General features: G+C 48.3%; 1 protein-coding gene across 3 annotated transcripts in view; it reads right to left on the bottom strand.

Annotated features, from left to right (window-relative positions):
* ITGA6 (integrin subunit alpha 6) overlaps nucleotides 1-14,984 on the bottom strand; it is a 67,921-nt gene extending 52,937 nt beyond the window's left edge. For all 3 annotated transcript variants that reach the window (XM_045196241.2, XM_024561566.4, XM_024561567.3), the window contains exon 1: nucleotides 14,587-14,984. In XM_045196241.2, coding sequence (XP_045052176.2) covers nucleotides 14,587-14,768 — 182 coding nt within the window. In that variant the 5' untranslated portion in view covers nucleotides 14,769-14,984. The remainder of the gene's footprint in view (nucleotides 1-14,586) is intronic.
* Nucleotides 14,985-17,114: the final 2,130 nt, after the last annotated feature.

Raw genomic sequence — 17,114 nt, 5'->3', positions numbered from 1 at the left:
AAGGCACCGACAACACGCAGGGGAACACCTCGGTTACAGCAAACCAGCAACACACGGTGCTCACCCCTCCTATCCTCCTTCAGAAGGGACTGAATCTGTCCAGTTCAGAGGCTGCAGAGCTAAAGCACAGTCAGTGCCGTTTATACCCTGCTGCGGGGTTCCGATGCCTCCGTCTTGGATGCTGTGCTCACTGCCCAAACGCCCTGCAGCAGCCACTTGTTCCCGGAAGGAGCTGGACTGAGTCATGGCCTGAGTCAGGCACTTGACCTCATCTTTCCTCTAATCTAAAACCTGAGTGGCGTGGAGGGAACCAGGAACAGAGCACATGGGGATCCAGGTGTGAACGCACACCTGCTTTAGGACTTGTGGTCAAAGGCAAACGCAGGCCCGTTCCTCACGGAGAAACACTTATCTCGGGAACTCAGGACGGCAGCTCTCTCTGAGGAAAGAGTTTCAGACAGGTTTGGTGGGACTTAAGCTTCTGGTGACATTTATAAAAACAGACCCTTGCTTGGGGGTGGGCAGTCGCGGTGGAGGACAGGCATTCAAGTGGGAAACTAGAAAAACCTCTGGACACAAGGGGAGGGGCAATGTAGGCGCAGCTCTGTCATGTCGGCTGCGTGACCCAAAACAAATCCTAGGCCACCGACTCCTGACTCTAGGTCATCTCCTTGGTTCTCTCCTAACTTCTGCAGGCGGTTGAAAAGAAACCCGCAAGAGCATCACCAATAATACTCGCACTGCCACCACTTTTGTACTGATGAAGACACCAACGGCCTGAGCATGCGGTTTAGGTTTCTTTTACAGCACACTTTTGTTCCATCTTTGAGGAAATGATGCATGTTGAGCTCCACGTGAAAGCTCTGGGCAAAATATCCAACAGATAAATCCGCCCCAAATGCTGCCTTCACAAGGCCCACAGTTGAGACCTGTCCGGAAGCTTTCTTTTTTGGACAGCTCCCAAATAGCTCATTAGAAATTTCATAATGAAAACTTCAGAATGACGAGAGTATTAAGCTCAACTCAACAGGAGCTGAACAACACAGTCAGTAGAAACCAAAGAGGTAAGGAACAGGGGAAGAAAAAGCTGCTCCTAGGTGACAGATTAACGTGGCTCTGAAGGAAGGTGGGGGCGGGGTGGGAGGGCTGGAGCGTGAAAGAGGAAAGTATTTGCAAGACAAGCTAAAGATGGCCTGACCACCGGGGACAGCTGTTAGTCTAATCTGGTATTCCCTGAACAAACACACTTCCTTTCGAACTTCGACCCGCAAATGTCATATCAAACCTTAGCCTCAACCTGAACTCCATGTGCCGCTGGGTTCGCTGTTTCGTTTTAGAGCAGCGAAGAGTTAGGTAAGAGGAGTAGCAAGTCATACGAAATAAATGAACACGGCCAGGCCTTTTATCTGCTGCAGTTTTCTCTTTAACCAGTTAAAAATCTAAGACAAATTACAGCAGGTCCTCAAATCATGTCATTTTCTTATAATGCCATAGGGACTTCACTCTTGTTTCTATCAACTAGCCTATGGTAACACTGGTTTCATCACAGGTTGTTCCCCCACACCTCCAAGAGTCTGTCGACAATGATACGTGTGGACTCAGCGTATTCTGGTTTCTGGAGAGGTGAGCACGAGGATCCCTGGAGGGGCACAGAGGGCCAGGTACCCAGAAACAGTCCTTTACCAAACTAGGAAACACACACTGAGCTGTGAGGTGAAATTTTGTTTACTTTTTATTGACCAATTTCAGAGACAGAGAGAGTGGGGAGGGAGGGGGAGGGGTGAGAGAGGTATCAATCTGTTGTTCCACTGATGTGAGCATTCATTGGTTGCTTCTTGTATGTGCCCTGACCTGGGATCCAACCCGCAACCTTACTCTAACCAACTGAGTTACTCAGCCAGGGCCTCCATGAGATGGAATTTTAAATTTCTACCATAAAATATGTAAAATTTTAATTATGTTTTCACTGACCTACTTTAGAATATCACATCAGATGACATGATTTGGCACAATTCTACATTCAGTGGCCTCATAATATGGGGCCACATTAAAGTGCTTGATTTCTGGGCACTTTGGAGCAAGTATAAGAAGTGCCAGGGTATAAGCAGGCATGTGAGTGTGTTTTAACACCACTGAACCAAACATTTAGAAATGGACAAGTTTTTTGTTACGTGCATGTTACCACAGTGGGAGGGGGAAGAGAACCACCACCACCACCAGGGCTGAAGGATCATTCTAAAAAAAACTGTCATACCACTTCCTGTTCTCTAAGAGTCTTCACTGCAGTTGGAGAATTTTATCAACTCAAAGAACTCAACAAAATACTTGCTGGTACCCTTTCCTTCTGTTAGGTTTGACCAGAACCGGAGAAGTTACCAGCCTTGCTCCCAAGAGGCTCACAAGCGCACAGGGACGTCATCCATCAGGAAGACAGTTCTGAGTGCCTTCCCTCAGCAGGGGGCTTGGCCAGGCCATGAGGGCGAACAGGTGTCTCCCCCATGCAAACTCCCACACATGGACAGGGGTGAACTAGTGCTGACCCGGAGAATTCTGAGCCTCAGCTGGAAAAGCACGATGGTCACTTGACGTGCCCCCAATTATCAGGAGGGAAAGGGCAACAGTGGCTGTGTGCCTGCTATCACTACAGTCGGCCACTACATGGGAAAATGCTGAAAAAGGTAACACACTGTCCTATTATGAGCAAGACTGTACAGCACTGGTTCAATTCCAATAGGCTGCTTCACCAAAAGGGAGGCGTGGGTGGCACAGCCTGAGGTGGACTGCGTGAGCAGGCAGCTGGGTTTTGGGGCCCACATCGCCACAACCTAGCTGTCACTTGACTTTTACGGGTTTCAGCTGTCCCTCTACAGAGAAAAGGTTGGGCTGATCAGTGCTTCTCAACTATTTTCACAAAAGCACAGAAGGTGAATGTGTACGGCGGGGGTGGGGCAGGGGGCATAGCCCGAAGCAACCACCAAGCTTCAAATGTCTTTAAAGCCTCCTGTTTTATATTAAAAATTCACCCATTTCATTCTACACTGTAATGAGATAACTTAAAAAATAACCCACCAGCATGGCACCTCCTGAAGATGTTCAATATTTAATTTGTGGCACACCCCAGGCAACAGATGCTGAAGCCCTGATTATTCACCTTCTTGCATAACTTCACGGATATGCCGTTCCCTTTCGGATTCGGATTAACCTCAGGCTACCTCCTCAGCCTGCACTGCACTCACTGTGAGAGAAGAGACTGGAAATGGGCAGTGCTTTAGAGCCCACGTGTCATTTTACTCAGTGCGTGAAGTGAGCCATGGGATGTGCCCGCCAGGATCACAGCCCCCACCCACCAGCCTGGCAGGAGACAGGGCCTGGGGCCCCTGCCCGCCCCCAGCTCACTTCCACACCGCACAGCACTGTACCACCTGTCCACGCCCTGGTGTCCACCCAGCCCAGAGGACACACAGACACCATGCCATCCAAGACAGGACCAGGTTCTGGAACCGCACACATGCCTACATGGGAAATGTTCCTTCAACATCTAACAAACGAGCCTTGTAAGAATTTAACAAAATAAAAAGTTAGGGTTCTCCAGAGCGCCAATATAACTTAAGGAACTGGAGATCCTTGGGAGGCTTTTGATGTGTTGCCATTTTCTCTTGCTTCCTCCAAGTCCCACCTTTCCCCTCCCTCTCTTCAAGACCACGTTACAGTGTCCATCCACCTGTGACCTGCCCAGCTCTGGTTGTAGCCCCACCCACGGGCCCACTGCACCTTTCACCTGACCCCCAAAGGGCTGCTGTCCCCCAGGCTGTAAAGACAGGATAACTATGAAAAACGCCCCCCCCAGAATGAGGGCATTATACTCATATTTTACGTTAAGGCACCCAGGCCAGTAGAGGCTGATGTTCATTGGGTGCGGCGGGCACTGTGCTACGCACTCCACTCACATCTAACCTACGCAACCTACGGGGTTGGTGCTGTTAGCATCTCCGTTTTATTGATGAGGACAAGTAACGTGCCCAAGGTCAAATCCATAGAATGTGAAGAAGCTGGGATTCAATCCCCACATCCCTCCAATTCTAGAACGGAGTTCTTACTCCTACAAGGCAAACTTCCACACAAGTATCGAGTAGCTTAGAACTAATGATCTGTTGTTATTCACGGAGGAGCTAGAAGCAACCAGGAAAAACCCCCAGCCTTCCACCTGCCCGCATGGGTGCCCCTCTGTGATGTGGTAACTGGGCCCACCCTCCACCTGCTCGCAGACATCACACCAGCTCCCCCGTCTCCCGCATCCACTTTTCCTTCTCTACTGAGTCCACCCCAACCTACCAGCTCACTGTAACATTTTACCATCTTTCAAAACAAAAAGATGAAATTTCCCCTCAACTCCATTTCCCCCTTAGCGCTCGTTCTCCTCAGCAAAATCCAGAGTTCCTATTCTTTGTCTCCAAACCCTCTTCACTCTCTCACCAACCCACTCCAAACAGGCCTTGCAGCCAGTCCTCCTCGGCCAGTGCTCTGGGAGGGCCACCGACGGCCCCCACAGTGCTGTGGCAGGCACCAGTTCTCAGGGTCATGTGACATAGCTGAGGGGCCACCAGTCCTAAAGTACATCCAGGACAGCTCACCTCCTAGTTCTCCCACCTTAGCGGCCACTCCCCTCAGCTCCTTCCGCTCCAAGTGCCCGAAGCTCAGTCCTCCCTCACAGCTTGGCATCTTACCCATTGTTGAGTCCCGCACTCCAGGTGCAACCTGGAAGCCAATGACTCCATGATTTTTTTATCTCCAATCCCAACCTTTTCACCTGAGCTTCAGGGGAAATTCATCTGCCTACTTGGCAGCTCCACCTGGGTGTCCAGACGTCTCTAACCCAACACGTCTGAAGTCAAACTCCTGGTCGTACTCCAGTATCTATTCCTCTCTGGTGCTCCCTGAACCCTTACCTCACTCACAGCGTCATCCTTCCGGCTCCTCGTCAGAAACACTGCCGATGTCCTTCTCTACTGTCTCTCTTAACATCTAGTCCATAGGAAACCCTGCTGACTCTACCCGCAAAATACGTCCAGAGTCCAACCACTCCTCACTATGGTCACTGCCACCACTCGGGCCAAACCACCATTGTCCCTCGTCTATCATGACAGAAGCCTCCTAACTAGTATCACTGCATCTACACTTGCCCTCGTACAGTCTATTTGCAATAATCTAGCAGCTAGAGAAATCTATTTAAGATCTAAGTCAGAACATGTCATACTCTTCTCAGAACACTCCAATGGCTTCCCATCTCTCATTCAAGAGGAAAAGCCAAAGTCTGTCAGTTACCCTAAGGCCCTACACAACTTGCCTCCCAGGAGACTATTGGCCTCCGTTGTTTCCTGACCATGCCCGACATACCTCTGCCTCAGGGCCTTTGCACTGGCTATTTTTGCTGCCAGGAATGCTCTTCCGCCCTATATGGACACAACTCGCACCTTCACCTTCTCAGTGAAGCCTTCCCTGATGGACTTATTGCCAACCACTTCCCACCCCAGTTCCTCTCCCTACTCCCCTTCTCCACTTTATTTTCCTCTGTATCACTTATTACCATCTAATACAATACCCCATTTATCTTGTCTGTCTACCCACCAGAACTTAAACAGGGATTTTACCTATTTTGTTTGCTGCTGTATCCCCGGCATAGAACGATGCCTAATACACAGTAAATAATCAACGAATACCTGTTGAACTAACAACTTCTATAGGAAAACCCCAAAAAGCTGGTTATGGCTTCTCTAGCAGGTCCAGAGTACATTTCCCTCCAAGTTTTTACTTGTTCCTCATAATCCAGTGAGAATAAAAATCCTTATTTCCTTAGGTTGAAATATAAAGTATACATTTATACATATATACACAGAGGGAAATAAATGAGTTTACGGAAGACCAATTTCTTATTCTCTAATAACGAAAAACCTTCTCAGATGGCTTCTGGCTTGTGAAGCTGCTAAGTTTGGGGGTTCACTGTCTGTCAGCACTAACCTCCTGGGGTCCCCGAGTGAGGGGTCCCCAGGGTGCCTCTCCACATTCTCATACCCTCCTCAGTTAATTTCTGTAACTGACATGGGCACTTCTGAAATATAATACAAGCCTTACAAAGTACTTTTCCTCTAAACTGGCTGATCTAATACGGTACCTGAAATGGCTTTTTACCATGTTCTGAGCCTTAAAACACTTCTCCAGCTGGCTTCCCAAATCTTTCCTCAAGCTTCACAGCATTGAACTCAGCAGGCCTCTCCTTTAGTCTTCCCCCGGCCCTCTGCCTGTGAGCCTCTTAGAAGGCCCAATGGTGTCCAGATCCATCTCGTTTGCACTTGTGAGTTCCTCTGAGCCCTCACAGCCAGCTCAGTTTTCCCTGAGTACTGTCCGACGTTAGCACCTAAGCCCAGTCTCACTCGCAGCCACAGCACCAGGCCTCCGTGGCAAACATGTTTTCCTAGAATCCTGTCTCTGCACATCCGCCTGACCCCACCTGAGCCTCTTTAAGCTCTCCCTTGTTTGAAAACACTTAGGTTTATTTGAGTCACAGCAAAGCTGGATTCCTTAAGCCATAATCAATACATTCACCCCAGTTATTTTAAGTATCTTTTCCCATATATCTTCAATCTCTCCAGAGCCTTAGAGATTTCTAAACATTTCCATTTCACAACTTCAAAACACCTTTGTTCTCAAAGGACAAAGAGAACTACCCTGCTGTGGGGGGTGGGGAGGGGGCAGGTCAGGCCATCAGCCGACAATTCGGTAGGAAAGGGACCCAGGCGGACCTTCTCACCTCAGCGAGAAGGCAAACCTTCAAATTCCCAGTGCTGCCAAATGGGCCGCCCACACTAGGGGACAACCACTCTGCACCCCTGGCCCTGACACGCTTCCAGGAGGATCCTGCCTCTAGTTAACGTCACTTCCTCTAGCTGCTTTGTTGGACGAGACGGGGACCATTGCGCCACGGCGGCTGCAGGTCCAGAAGAGCAGGGTTCTGACTCGGCCAGAAGACGGCCCGCCGGCTCAGGGGACCCACGCTCCGGCAGCTTCCTATGCTCTGGATCTGAAATGTTTATCATCACTTGTACCTCACACACGGTTCAAACAACCCCAGCGTAAGGGAGTGTCCTCTCCAAAATGAGGTGACTGCAGTGACACCAGCATCAGCACTCGAGCAAGCACAGGTGTGGGTAAACAGGTATCCTGGGCTTCGTGTATTCGTCCCATCACTAACCGAGGCGCCCCTTTCAAATTATTCCGAAGTTTATTTTCACTTCTATACCCCCAGGCTTAGAAAGCCTACTTCTCTAAGAGGTTTTTCTTATACTGTATCTGAAATGGCGTTCCAAAAAAAGTAATCTTTGGATCGTATGACATGTGAAATGTACCTAGCCAGTTGGCAAATAAACAGGCGGGCAGACGTCCGCGGCTCCAGGGCTCTCGCATCTGCCTTCCACAGTTGCTTCGGTGGCTCTCTCCCCACTCCCCCTAATTCAGAACAGTCTTCCTTAGCATGTCATTGGTTTTAGGCACTTAAGTTTTCTAAAGTCTTTTTGCCAATTTGGGAATAGATGAAGTGATAGCAGTATGCAGCACTGCAATGTGTGTGTGTGTGTGTGTGTGTGTGTGTGTGTGTGTGTGTGTGTGTGTGTGAAGTGGGGAGGGTCTGCTGCTACACTGTGGCCTGTGAAAATGTCACTCTGCAAGCATGCTCAGCTCGGAATAGGTAAACTGAGTTAGAGTTGTCTTGCTTATCTAAACAGAAGAGAGAGAGGGATTAGGTGACCACCGGGCTCACAGAGACCAACACTGGTGAAGAGCTTATCTACCTGTCCCCGTTCAGGCCTAATTAACAAGTAGCCTCTTAATTTAGTTTCTAGAGATCGCAGTTCGCAATTCTCAGTGCTAGTGTAACAAAGAATAATCTGCTAAAGGGTGAAAATCTGCACACCACACAGGCCAGGAAACATGGCAGATGTGGACTGACAACCACTGCACCTCTTACAGCCTCAGTTTCCACACTTACTCCACAAACACCGAGTGCTTACTCTGGGCCAGGACTAGCTAAAGGTACAATCATCATCCACTTACAGCTGAGGAAAGAGAGGCCCAGAGAAGTTAGGCATCGACCTGTAAGAATATACCGGTATTATGATTTATAATAAATATATATTTGGTCTTTATGCCTGTAATAGGACTCCTAAAACCTTTGGAATTTCCTAAGTGATTTAAATGGTCTTTTGTTATGTTAATGAGTCGACTTTAGGAAAGCATCTAAGAAGGGGGGGCGGGGCTGGTTGCCAGGAGAGCCACACACTTCATTAGAGGGTTGGAACTTTCTGCCCCACACCCGACCTCCGGGGAGGGGAGAAGGGCTAGAGGTTGAGTTCAAACGCCAATAGTCAATGATTTAATCAAAGATGTCTGTGCAAAGAAGCCTCGGTAAAAACCCAAAAGGATGGCGTCTGGAGAGCTTCCAGGTTGGTAAGCACGTGGAGATTGGGGGAGAGCAGTACGCTCAGAGAGGACACGGAAGCTCTGTGCACCTGCCCCATGCTTCTCCTCCAACTGGCCATTCCTGAGATTATTTTAATAAACTGGTAATCTAGGAAGTAAAATGTCTTCCTGCGCTCCGTGAGCCACTCTAGCAAATTAACTGAACCCAAGGAGAGGGGGCGTGGTAACCTCCAATCTGCAGCAGGTCCATCACATAACCTGGACTTACCATCGATAGCTCAAGTGGGGGAAAGGTGGACTTGTAGGAATGAGCCCTTAACCTGTGGGATCTGATGCTATCTCCAGAATTTAGTTAAACTGTAGAACACCCAGCTAGTGTCTGAGAAATGTTTGGTGGTAAGTGGGAAAACCCTCGCACACTGGAACTGGGTGCGAAACCGCAGGAACCCTGCACCGTGTCACAGCCAGTACATGGCAGAGCAGGACTTGATCCTAACTAGCTCCAGACTATAGCTGGGATCTGGACTCTGGCTCAAGAGTCCACTACATTATGCTGCCTTCTGTATTTAAAAAAAAAAAAAAGAGGATTGTTCATTTTGCTCAAACCTAGAAAACTCTAAGAACGGAATCTTGGATCACATCTATGGAACCCAATCACATCTACCACAACAGATCTGGGCTGACCCTAGAATTGTATTTTTTGCCCTCATGACCAGCCACGTTTGATTCTAAAACTGCACCCAAACACCGAAGAGTAAGACAAGCAGCAGGGCTGGCCCTGCCCCAGTACCTGTTACTGCAGGGCAAAATCTTGACCACCTCCCCGAGAGGCTGTAGGAACTGTGGTTCCAACACGGGGTCCACCCACATCACCATTCTACAGCTCCCACTGGAGGGGTCAGCGGCTTCCCCACCGTCACGCCTAAAGGGTTACACAGATACACCCAAGGTTCCTTCACTGTCCTTAACTAAAGCTTTGGTCATGATTCACAAGTGCCCTCACAGGTTTACTCCCATTTGACCCCCACACCCTTGTCAATTCCTTTCAGGCTCTATTCTACAGACATCCTTTTCTACCTAGTCTCATTGTAACAACCAGCAAATCCTGAGTCCCCCTGCAGGGCACGCCAGCCTGTATTTCTGGGGTTAAGTTCCTAAATCTGCCTTTAAGGCAAAAGTCAACTATAATTAACAACCACTGAAGAAAATCCCTTAGCTGGACCTGGACCCTTGAAAACTCACAAGCCAAGAATTAACATCTTGGGTGTCTCTCTGCATTACAGCTATAGCTTCCCTTTCCCTGGGGCCAGCAGCCACCAAATGCTACTTTTGAGCGGGAGGTCAAAGGGTTAAATAAAAGCATTTCTTTCTCTCTCTCCATCCTGAGCTGGAAGAGTTGTTTCACAAGTTAAATTGAGTGTGTGATACCACTCTATAGTATTTGCCAGGCATATGCTAGGTGCCCTCAGGCAAGGAAACGAACAGAAGACCCCTGCCCTCACATAACCTATAATCCAGTTGGGAGAGACTGGATCATCCTCAAAAAACGGTACATAACAGTTAAGCAGAAAACCGTTAGAAATGTCAGACACATGATACTAACTGCTACAGACACTCAAAGAAAGAAGAAATTGAGTGTAGATTGGGCTAAAAAGACTTTCAAAGAGAAATTTACACTGGTTCTTGAGATAGGATTATGTTTTTTAACATGGGCTTAGAAGTTGAGCCAAGGTCCTAAGGGTGCCATATGCCATAGTTCCAGCACTATTTGGTTACAAAAACTTAAAATCAATATTATTGTTATACTAAAATAGAGATTTATGCAGCTAAAAACAGAGTAATGGCTTCTTTACAATAATGGAGAATTGAGCATGTAACCTGATTTTCTCAATAAATTATTCATACCATGTGAGTACTGACTGACCTTTTTTCTCAATCCTAAGTCATTACTTAAAATTTTTCGTGTAAAAATTAAACTTGTTTGTTTCTGCTTTCTTGCAGAGTCCTAAGATCTCTAAGTGTCCCTGCCCACTTTGGCTCTTTGTCCACTCCCAGGATTCTAGGTGACTGAACACAGTCCCTCGATGGCCCTCTGAATGAACGAAAGGAAGCAAGTGCTCAGGTGCACTTCCTGAAGACAACTCTGGTCCCTGGCTAGCTACAGTCACTACTCAACGGGCTTTTATCAAAGAAGGGGGCCGTGGTGACGGACCAGGGAGGAGGGATGAAGAAGAGGATCCAAGGCCAGTTGAAATAAGGGCCAAGAGGAAGAAAGTCCAAGCACAGATATTTAAATAGATAGCCTTGACCTATGTGGGAAGCAGTTTAATAAATCAACATAACATAGTGCATTTCCAAAACGCAGATGCTGCCCAATTTCTCTAGGTCTGAAGGCCATTTCTGAATTTTCCTTTTAGAGATGGTATAAGCAAGAATCAGAAAGATCAAGTTCAAATCCAGAGTCTTAAGATGGTGCTTAAGCAGTTGTGAGACTTCAGGCATTTCTTAACTTTCCACTTCAGCCTCTTCATCTACAAAGAGAGCCAGTTGGACTAGATGATCTCTAGTTCAGTAACCATGATTTTTAAAGCGGGAGCATTCAATGCTGACAAAAACCAAGAACAAATACCACAGTCGGAAGAGTCACACAGTGCGCCTGGAGAGCCCAGAAGATACTGGTGATCAGAAAGTAACCCCCCTCCCCTAACTGAGATAAATCCAGAATTATTCCACAAGAATATTACTTACAGCTCTCCCCACTCTAGGTTCTGCTGTACAGCATACATAAAGCCATCACTTCCCAGAACAGCCAAGAGTGATGACTCACAAGATGGGTATACCCACAGATATCATCCCGTACTTTCTACCTGGGGGCTGGGGGGTTGGGAGCCGCAGCGTGTGACTCAACCTCAACTACCTAAGAGAAATGGAGGCATCCAAGCCCTTCGGACACTTTGACCTCAGGAACTCAGCCATCCATCTCACAATCTTTTGGAGTCTGAAATTTCTTTAATACACAGTCTAAAAACCTGAGTGAAGTTTCACAGTCTCTAGGTCAGTTTTATAGTCCTATAAGTTTTAGGAACACACAATGTTTTAAGACTCTCAAATTCAGTATTATTCTATTATAAAATTTTACCTAGAGTTTAAGATATTAGTAAATACTTAAAGCACCGTAGAAAATTTAACCCAGAAAAATCGATGGTGGTTTCTATAAAAGTACGTTCATGTGATATTCCCACACATCTTTGCTATTTTACTTCTCCTAACTGAAAGCCCCTTGTTCGCTAAATTTTCTTTTGTTGTAAATCTAAATGATGGAGATTAAAGTTATCATATTTTGTTGTGTATAATGCGTCCCCATGTTTTGGGCCCAAACTTTCAGGAAAAAAAAAAATCTTTCAATTTAACTTTTTAATTCAATTATTTATTTATTTACATTTGGTACTTGTTTTTTGTATTATAAATGAATTTTAGCATTTATTTTTGAACATACAGATAACATTATTGCTTTCTAGAGTTACATTTTTAACACATAAGTGTTAGTAAAAGAATTTATAACATTTATATAGATGTACTACCCATGTATAATGCCCACCCTTATTTTTCCCTCAAAAATTTGGGCAAAGAAAGTGTTCATTCTACACAGCAAAATACGGTAAACTGCTTTGAAAATGGGTTTCATAAATGTGACCAAGAGTTTAAAACATCCATTACCCACACTACAATAACCTTTGGCTTTATCTTTCGGCACTCTTAGAATCCCAGAATGTTTAACATCTGTACACAGTAGCTGGCACACAGTAGGAATTTAATTACTGCTTCTACGTTTATCACTATAACTGGCTACCACTTAATCAGCAAGCACCCACATCAATCAGAAATTAAGCAATTCGCATGTTATCTCTTAATCTTCATGCAATTCAACAGTAATATCTACATTTTACAGATAAAGAAACTAAGGCTGAAAGTAAAACAACTACTAAGTGGCTGAGAATTTGAGCTCAAGGTCTCTCACCAGCAATACTCCAGCTGAGCTTGTCCAGAGAGCCCAGAGTTTGGGAACCTGGACCAGTGGGGTCCACACCTCACTGGCTGTTATTTACAGCCACATCCTGGGCTGACCAAGACGACAACGGATGTGGGTATGGCCTGTGTGCCGTGTGTGCTAGTTATCCCAGTAGGACAAGGCTGATCCTGAAGCTAGAATACTTTACCAAGAGAAGGGGGGTTGGGAGTGGCATTTGACATAAACCACGGGCCCCTAGAGTGTGGTTACTGCATCCAGTCCTCTTAAAGTGGGCCTCTCCGTATCTGAGGGTCTGATGGGTCCCTCTGTCAACCCCCAAGAACAGCATTTCTAGAAGGCATCACACCCCAAACACTGGCTTAATCTTACCCTTGGGAGGATTTGCAGAAGCTCTAATAGCAGAGAAGTCCACCAACAGTAACAAGTTTTAGCAAGCATGCTGCTAACCTTAGTGGCAACAGAGATTCCTGGCTAAAACCACATTTTGCACATCTCCATCCCTAGGGTATGTTCTTGCCACAGTACGTCCCCCTCACAAGGTTTGCTTGAACAAGTATTTCAAAGGAAGCCATCAGCTCCAGTCGGCATCTGGTGCAGAGATAGAATGCCAAGGAGAGTGTATTCCCTCTGCTAGCCCACTCATTTCTGCACTAACAAGTTCAAATTCTCCATATGAGTAGATGCACATCTAGGCACTCCTAAGTATTCAGAGACACTAACCATCATCCATTAACAGAAATGACCTTTCATTTCAGATTTACAGATTAACAATTCTTTTCAAAGCAGAGTACAAGCAGCTGGCCAAGCCAGCAGACCACCCGCCTGCAGCCTCCCCACCCCCAACTAATTCCTTTGCTTAACTAGCAGGTGTTATTTAAAAAAAATCCTAACATTCAGGAGCCCACAATATTCACCTATTGCAAAGTTCTTAATTGCTGAAATCAATGGGGTTTTCTCCAGCTCTAAAATCCCAATCACCTCTCATAAACACAAAGTCCTCTCTTGACTGGCTGCACTTTGCTTTCTCTGCTGTTGGTCCTGGAAGAACCTCGATTCAACTAAAGGCCTGGGGGAGGAGGGGTACTTTGGTGAGTTTATTTTTCGGCAGGACAGATCAAGAATGCAGCCCCACTGCGATTAAGTCGACTAAGTTCCCCAATACCCCCCCTCAACCTAAATAGTTTCATCATGTGGGAACCAAACACTATCTAAGACAGAAAGATTAAGAGCGCTGGCCTCCACTTTCTCCTGGGAACAGCCCCGCTATGCTATGGGGCAGGAGGGCGGGGGGCGGTTTGTCACTTCCAAACCTGGCTTGCAAAGCACCAGCCCAGATCGGACATGTCGCTTTCACTCCTAGGCTGGGCCTGCCAATGCAGGGGCGCAAAGGGTCGCGGGTGTCGCCGGGCGCTTTGAGCCGTGGGCTAGTGGCAGGGGACGGGCACACCATTAAGAGGGGTTTGTCTTCTCTGCTGATCTAATCCTGCTAGCAGGTGCTTAGTTCCATCTTTTCGGTTTTTCAAGGGAGAAGGTGTTAAAAGTATCTCGTACAGAAGCGCCCGCGCTGCGGAGAGAGCCACGCAAGACACGATGAAAAGTGACTAAAACTTCTGCGGGGCGCGCGAGTCTGCGGGCAGAGTGTTTCGTGAGTTTGGAAAAGGCCTGGATCTTCCTAGAGCAACACTCCCAGTAACCCCACAGCAGCAACCAGCGACCCTACAGCCCACGTCGCCCCCGCCCCCAACACACACGTGAAGCTCAGCGAAGCGTGCCACCTGCCGGGTTCCCAACAAACATGCCTGGAGGGAAGGACCGCCGCAAAGTACTTTGTTAAAAAAAAAAAAAAAGTAAACTCTCCCAGGACGGACAGTCCCGCCTGGCACCGAGGAGGCGGTCTGCATGGGTCGGCCCTCAGGTTCGCCCCCTGCCCCGGCTGAACGTGGGAAGGCGCCGCGCCAGGCGGGGCCGGGGCCGAGCGCGCGGGCCGGCGGAGTCCCGGGCGAGCAGCCGAGGGGCAGGGCAGGGCCAACCGGCGGGAACTGGAGGGCCAGCGGCCGGGTGGGGGTGGGAGAAGTCGGGGAACTCACAGCCGCTTCTCCTCGGGCTGCAGCTGCCAGTGCATGGCCAGCGAGAAGCCGAAGAGGCTCCCGGGGTCCCCAGTTTTCCGGATCACATTGTCCTCGCGGGTGTCCAAGTTGAAGGCGGCGCCGAGCCGGGGCAGGAGCCACGCGGACAGGTAGAACAGCCACAGCTGGCCCGCGGCCGCCATGGGAGGGCCGGCGCACCGGGAAGCGAGTAGGGAGCTGCGAGGTGCGGCGGCCGCCTAGCGCTCGGGGCCGGGTTCGAGGCTGCAGCTACCGCGGCTGCCTTCGTCTCCTCTCGCCACTGCGTCCGGCCCCACCCCCGGGATGAGGACAAGTCGCGCTCTCTGCCCAGCCGCTCCCCTCCGCGGGCAGCTCCCCACCGCTGAATGAGCCCGTTGTTCTCTGGAGACTCGCAGGCAGGCGTTTTATCAAGTGACGAGGACGCCGGCCCCGCCCCTCCCCACCCCTCTGGCCCCTCCTTGCGCGCCGGCCGCGGCCTGCAGTCCGCACCTTCCCCGCGGGCCCGGCTGCGGTACCTCGGGGCGCTGCCCTCCCGGGCCCACCCCTGGCCGCTCCCGCCGCCCCTGAACGGGCCCGGAAGCTGCGGCGTGAGAGGCGAGCAAACGAGCTCTGGGACGAGCAGAGCCTTCCTGGGGTTCCTCCTGGAAATAAGCACGTAAACTGTAGTTGCCTTTCGGCGCAGAGCCAGAAAGGCGTTTACTACCTGTTAGAAAAGTCAAGTGTTGGTGAGGCGCCGGCTCTAGTCGCCTTAAGCAGCGTGTTTTTGCAGACCCGGGCCCACGTGCAAAAGCAGACTTCATTCATTCCACAAGTGTTTATAGAGCGCTTATAAGGCAGGCCGTCAGATACTTGGGGAACAGAACTGCATAAATTGTTCTAGGCCTTCAAAAATAATAATAGCACAAACTTCGATAGTGCTGTACAACCTACGGCTCACCGCTATTATCTCATTTACTCCTCCTAACAACCCTACGAGATGGGTGTTTTCTTTTTGCAGATGAAAAAGCTGAACCTCCGCCTTAGCCCAGAGCACCCAGGGATCTGTGCCCAGGTGAAAAGGAGAGCTTGTGGGAGAAGTCACACTGGTGTCAGCAATTTAAAACTTGGTTTCCAGGTGTTCTGAGGCTGAGGAGTCCCTCAACAGAAAAGGATACGTTGTTTAAAGTGGTACCCACGAAGCTCAGGGGCCCTTCTTCCCTGCCCTCAAATTCCCAGTACTAGTTGGAAGAACTTCCCCACCCAGAAGCTGTTCTGCGCTGTGTGTGGGTGGCCTAAGGCTCCTGCCTCCAGGACTTGGGGTGAGGCCTCCACTGAGGTGTTGACCCCTGGGGCAACTTTATCCTGCACTGGTTCTTAACTAGGGGAGAGAAAATTCGAGGTTACTGTGAATTTGGATGACAAAAAATTTACATTTTTATTTTCATTAACCTCTAAGTGACATTTAGCATTTTCTTTCCTTCTGAATGAAGGCTATCCCACGGTGACAGTAGAATTAAATTATCTGTGACTTAGTCTCCACTAGAACCCACAGGGTTTTTTACATCACATCGCAGTTGTTGCAAATAAATTACAGCACTTATTAGCTAGACCCTCAGCTGGATCTTATGTCATTTGTCACTTTAAAAATACGTGTATGGCTACCATACAATTTTTAACATTGTTTTAACTGTATTCCAATAAAATTGGTTTTCATGACTTTTAGTTTATGCATTTAAAAGTCTTGTTCTGAAAATGGGTCTGTGGTCTTGAGCAGCATGGCCAAAGGGGGTCCATGGGATAAAAAAAAGAGATTAAGAAGCACTAAGCTGAAGGCTCCTGGTAACCCTGCACTTAAAGTAGAAGCAGAGAGCAATCCCAGGGAAGAGCTGGAGCTCTGTGTGCACGTGGGGGTGGGTGTAGGATGACCCTTCACCTCAACAGGTATTTGTACTAAAGGAGCAGCCCATGCTACAGAGATAAGCCACCTGAACATCATCAATGGTCCGTAGGTGGTAACAGCTGCCAGAATGAGTCCCTCAGCGTAGTCAGGTAACTTCTCTCCCAATCAATAACTCTAGTCAAGTGTAACCTAAAGTGGGGTGCGGCAGGTTCAAATTCAATCTTGGAGGTCACACAGTTTTAACAAATGTATGATAAGCTTGATAAGGTTGAGAAACTGTTGAAGACTATAAACTAGTAAACTAGGAAATACCTGCCATATGATTGTTCATGCAGGTTGGTTGCAAGCTAGCCTTTCCTCTTTATGTGAAACACATACTATGTGAGAGAGACAGGTCCCAGCTATCATAGAGCACAATGAACCGCGCTGCAGGCTGGTACTCAGTGAGGGTCCCTGATGTAAATGTAATGGTCGCTGAAGTACTTCTGAGCTGGTTGATGAAAGCCTTGCCCTCAGCTCCTCGATTTCAACTGCACCTGGCCCCCACCACCACTTCCCTAGGACACAACAACTTCCCCACAGTCCAGCAACAAAAGGGTTAAGACTTTTAACCCAGGCACTGCAAGGGCTT

This window comes from Desmodus rotundus, chromosome 2 (assembly GCF_022682495.2).
Source record: "Desmodus rotundus isolate HL8 chromosome 2, HLdesRot8A.1, whole genome shotgun sequence".
Taxonomy (NCBI): Eukaryota; Metazoa; Chordata; class Mammalia; order Chiroptera; family Phyllostomidae; genus Desmodus; species Desmodus rotundus.
Note: the sequence above shows the minus strand (reverse complement) of the source record. Positions and strands in the feature narration are given on the sequence as shown.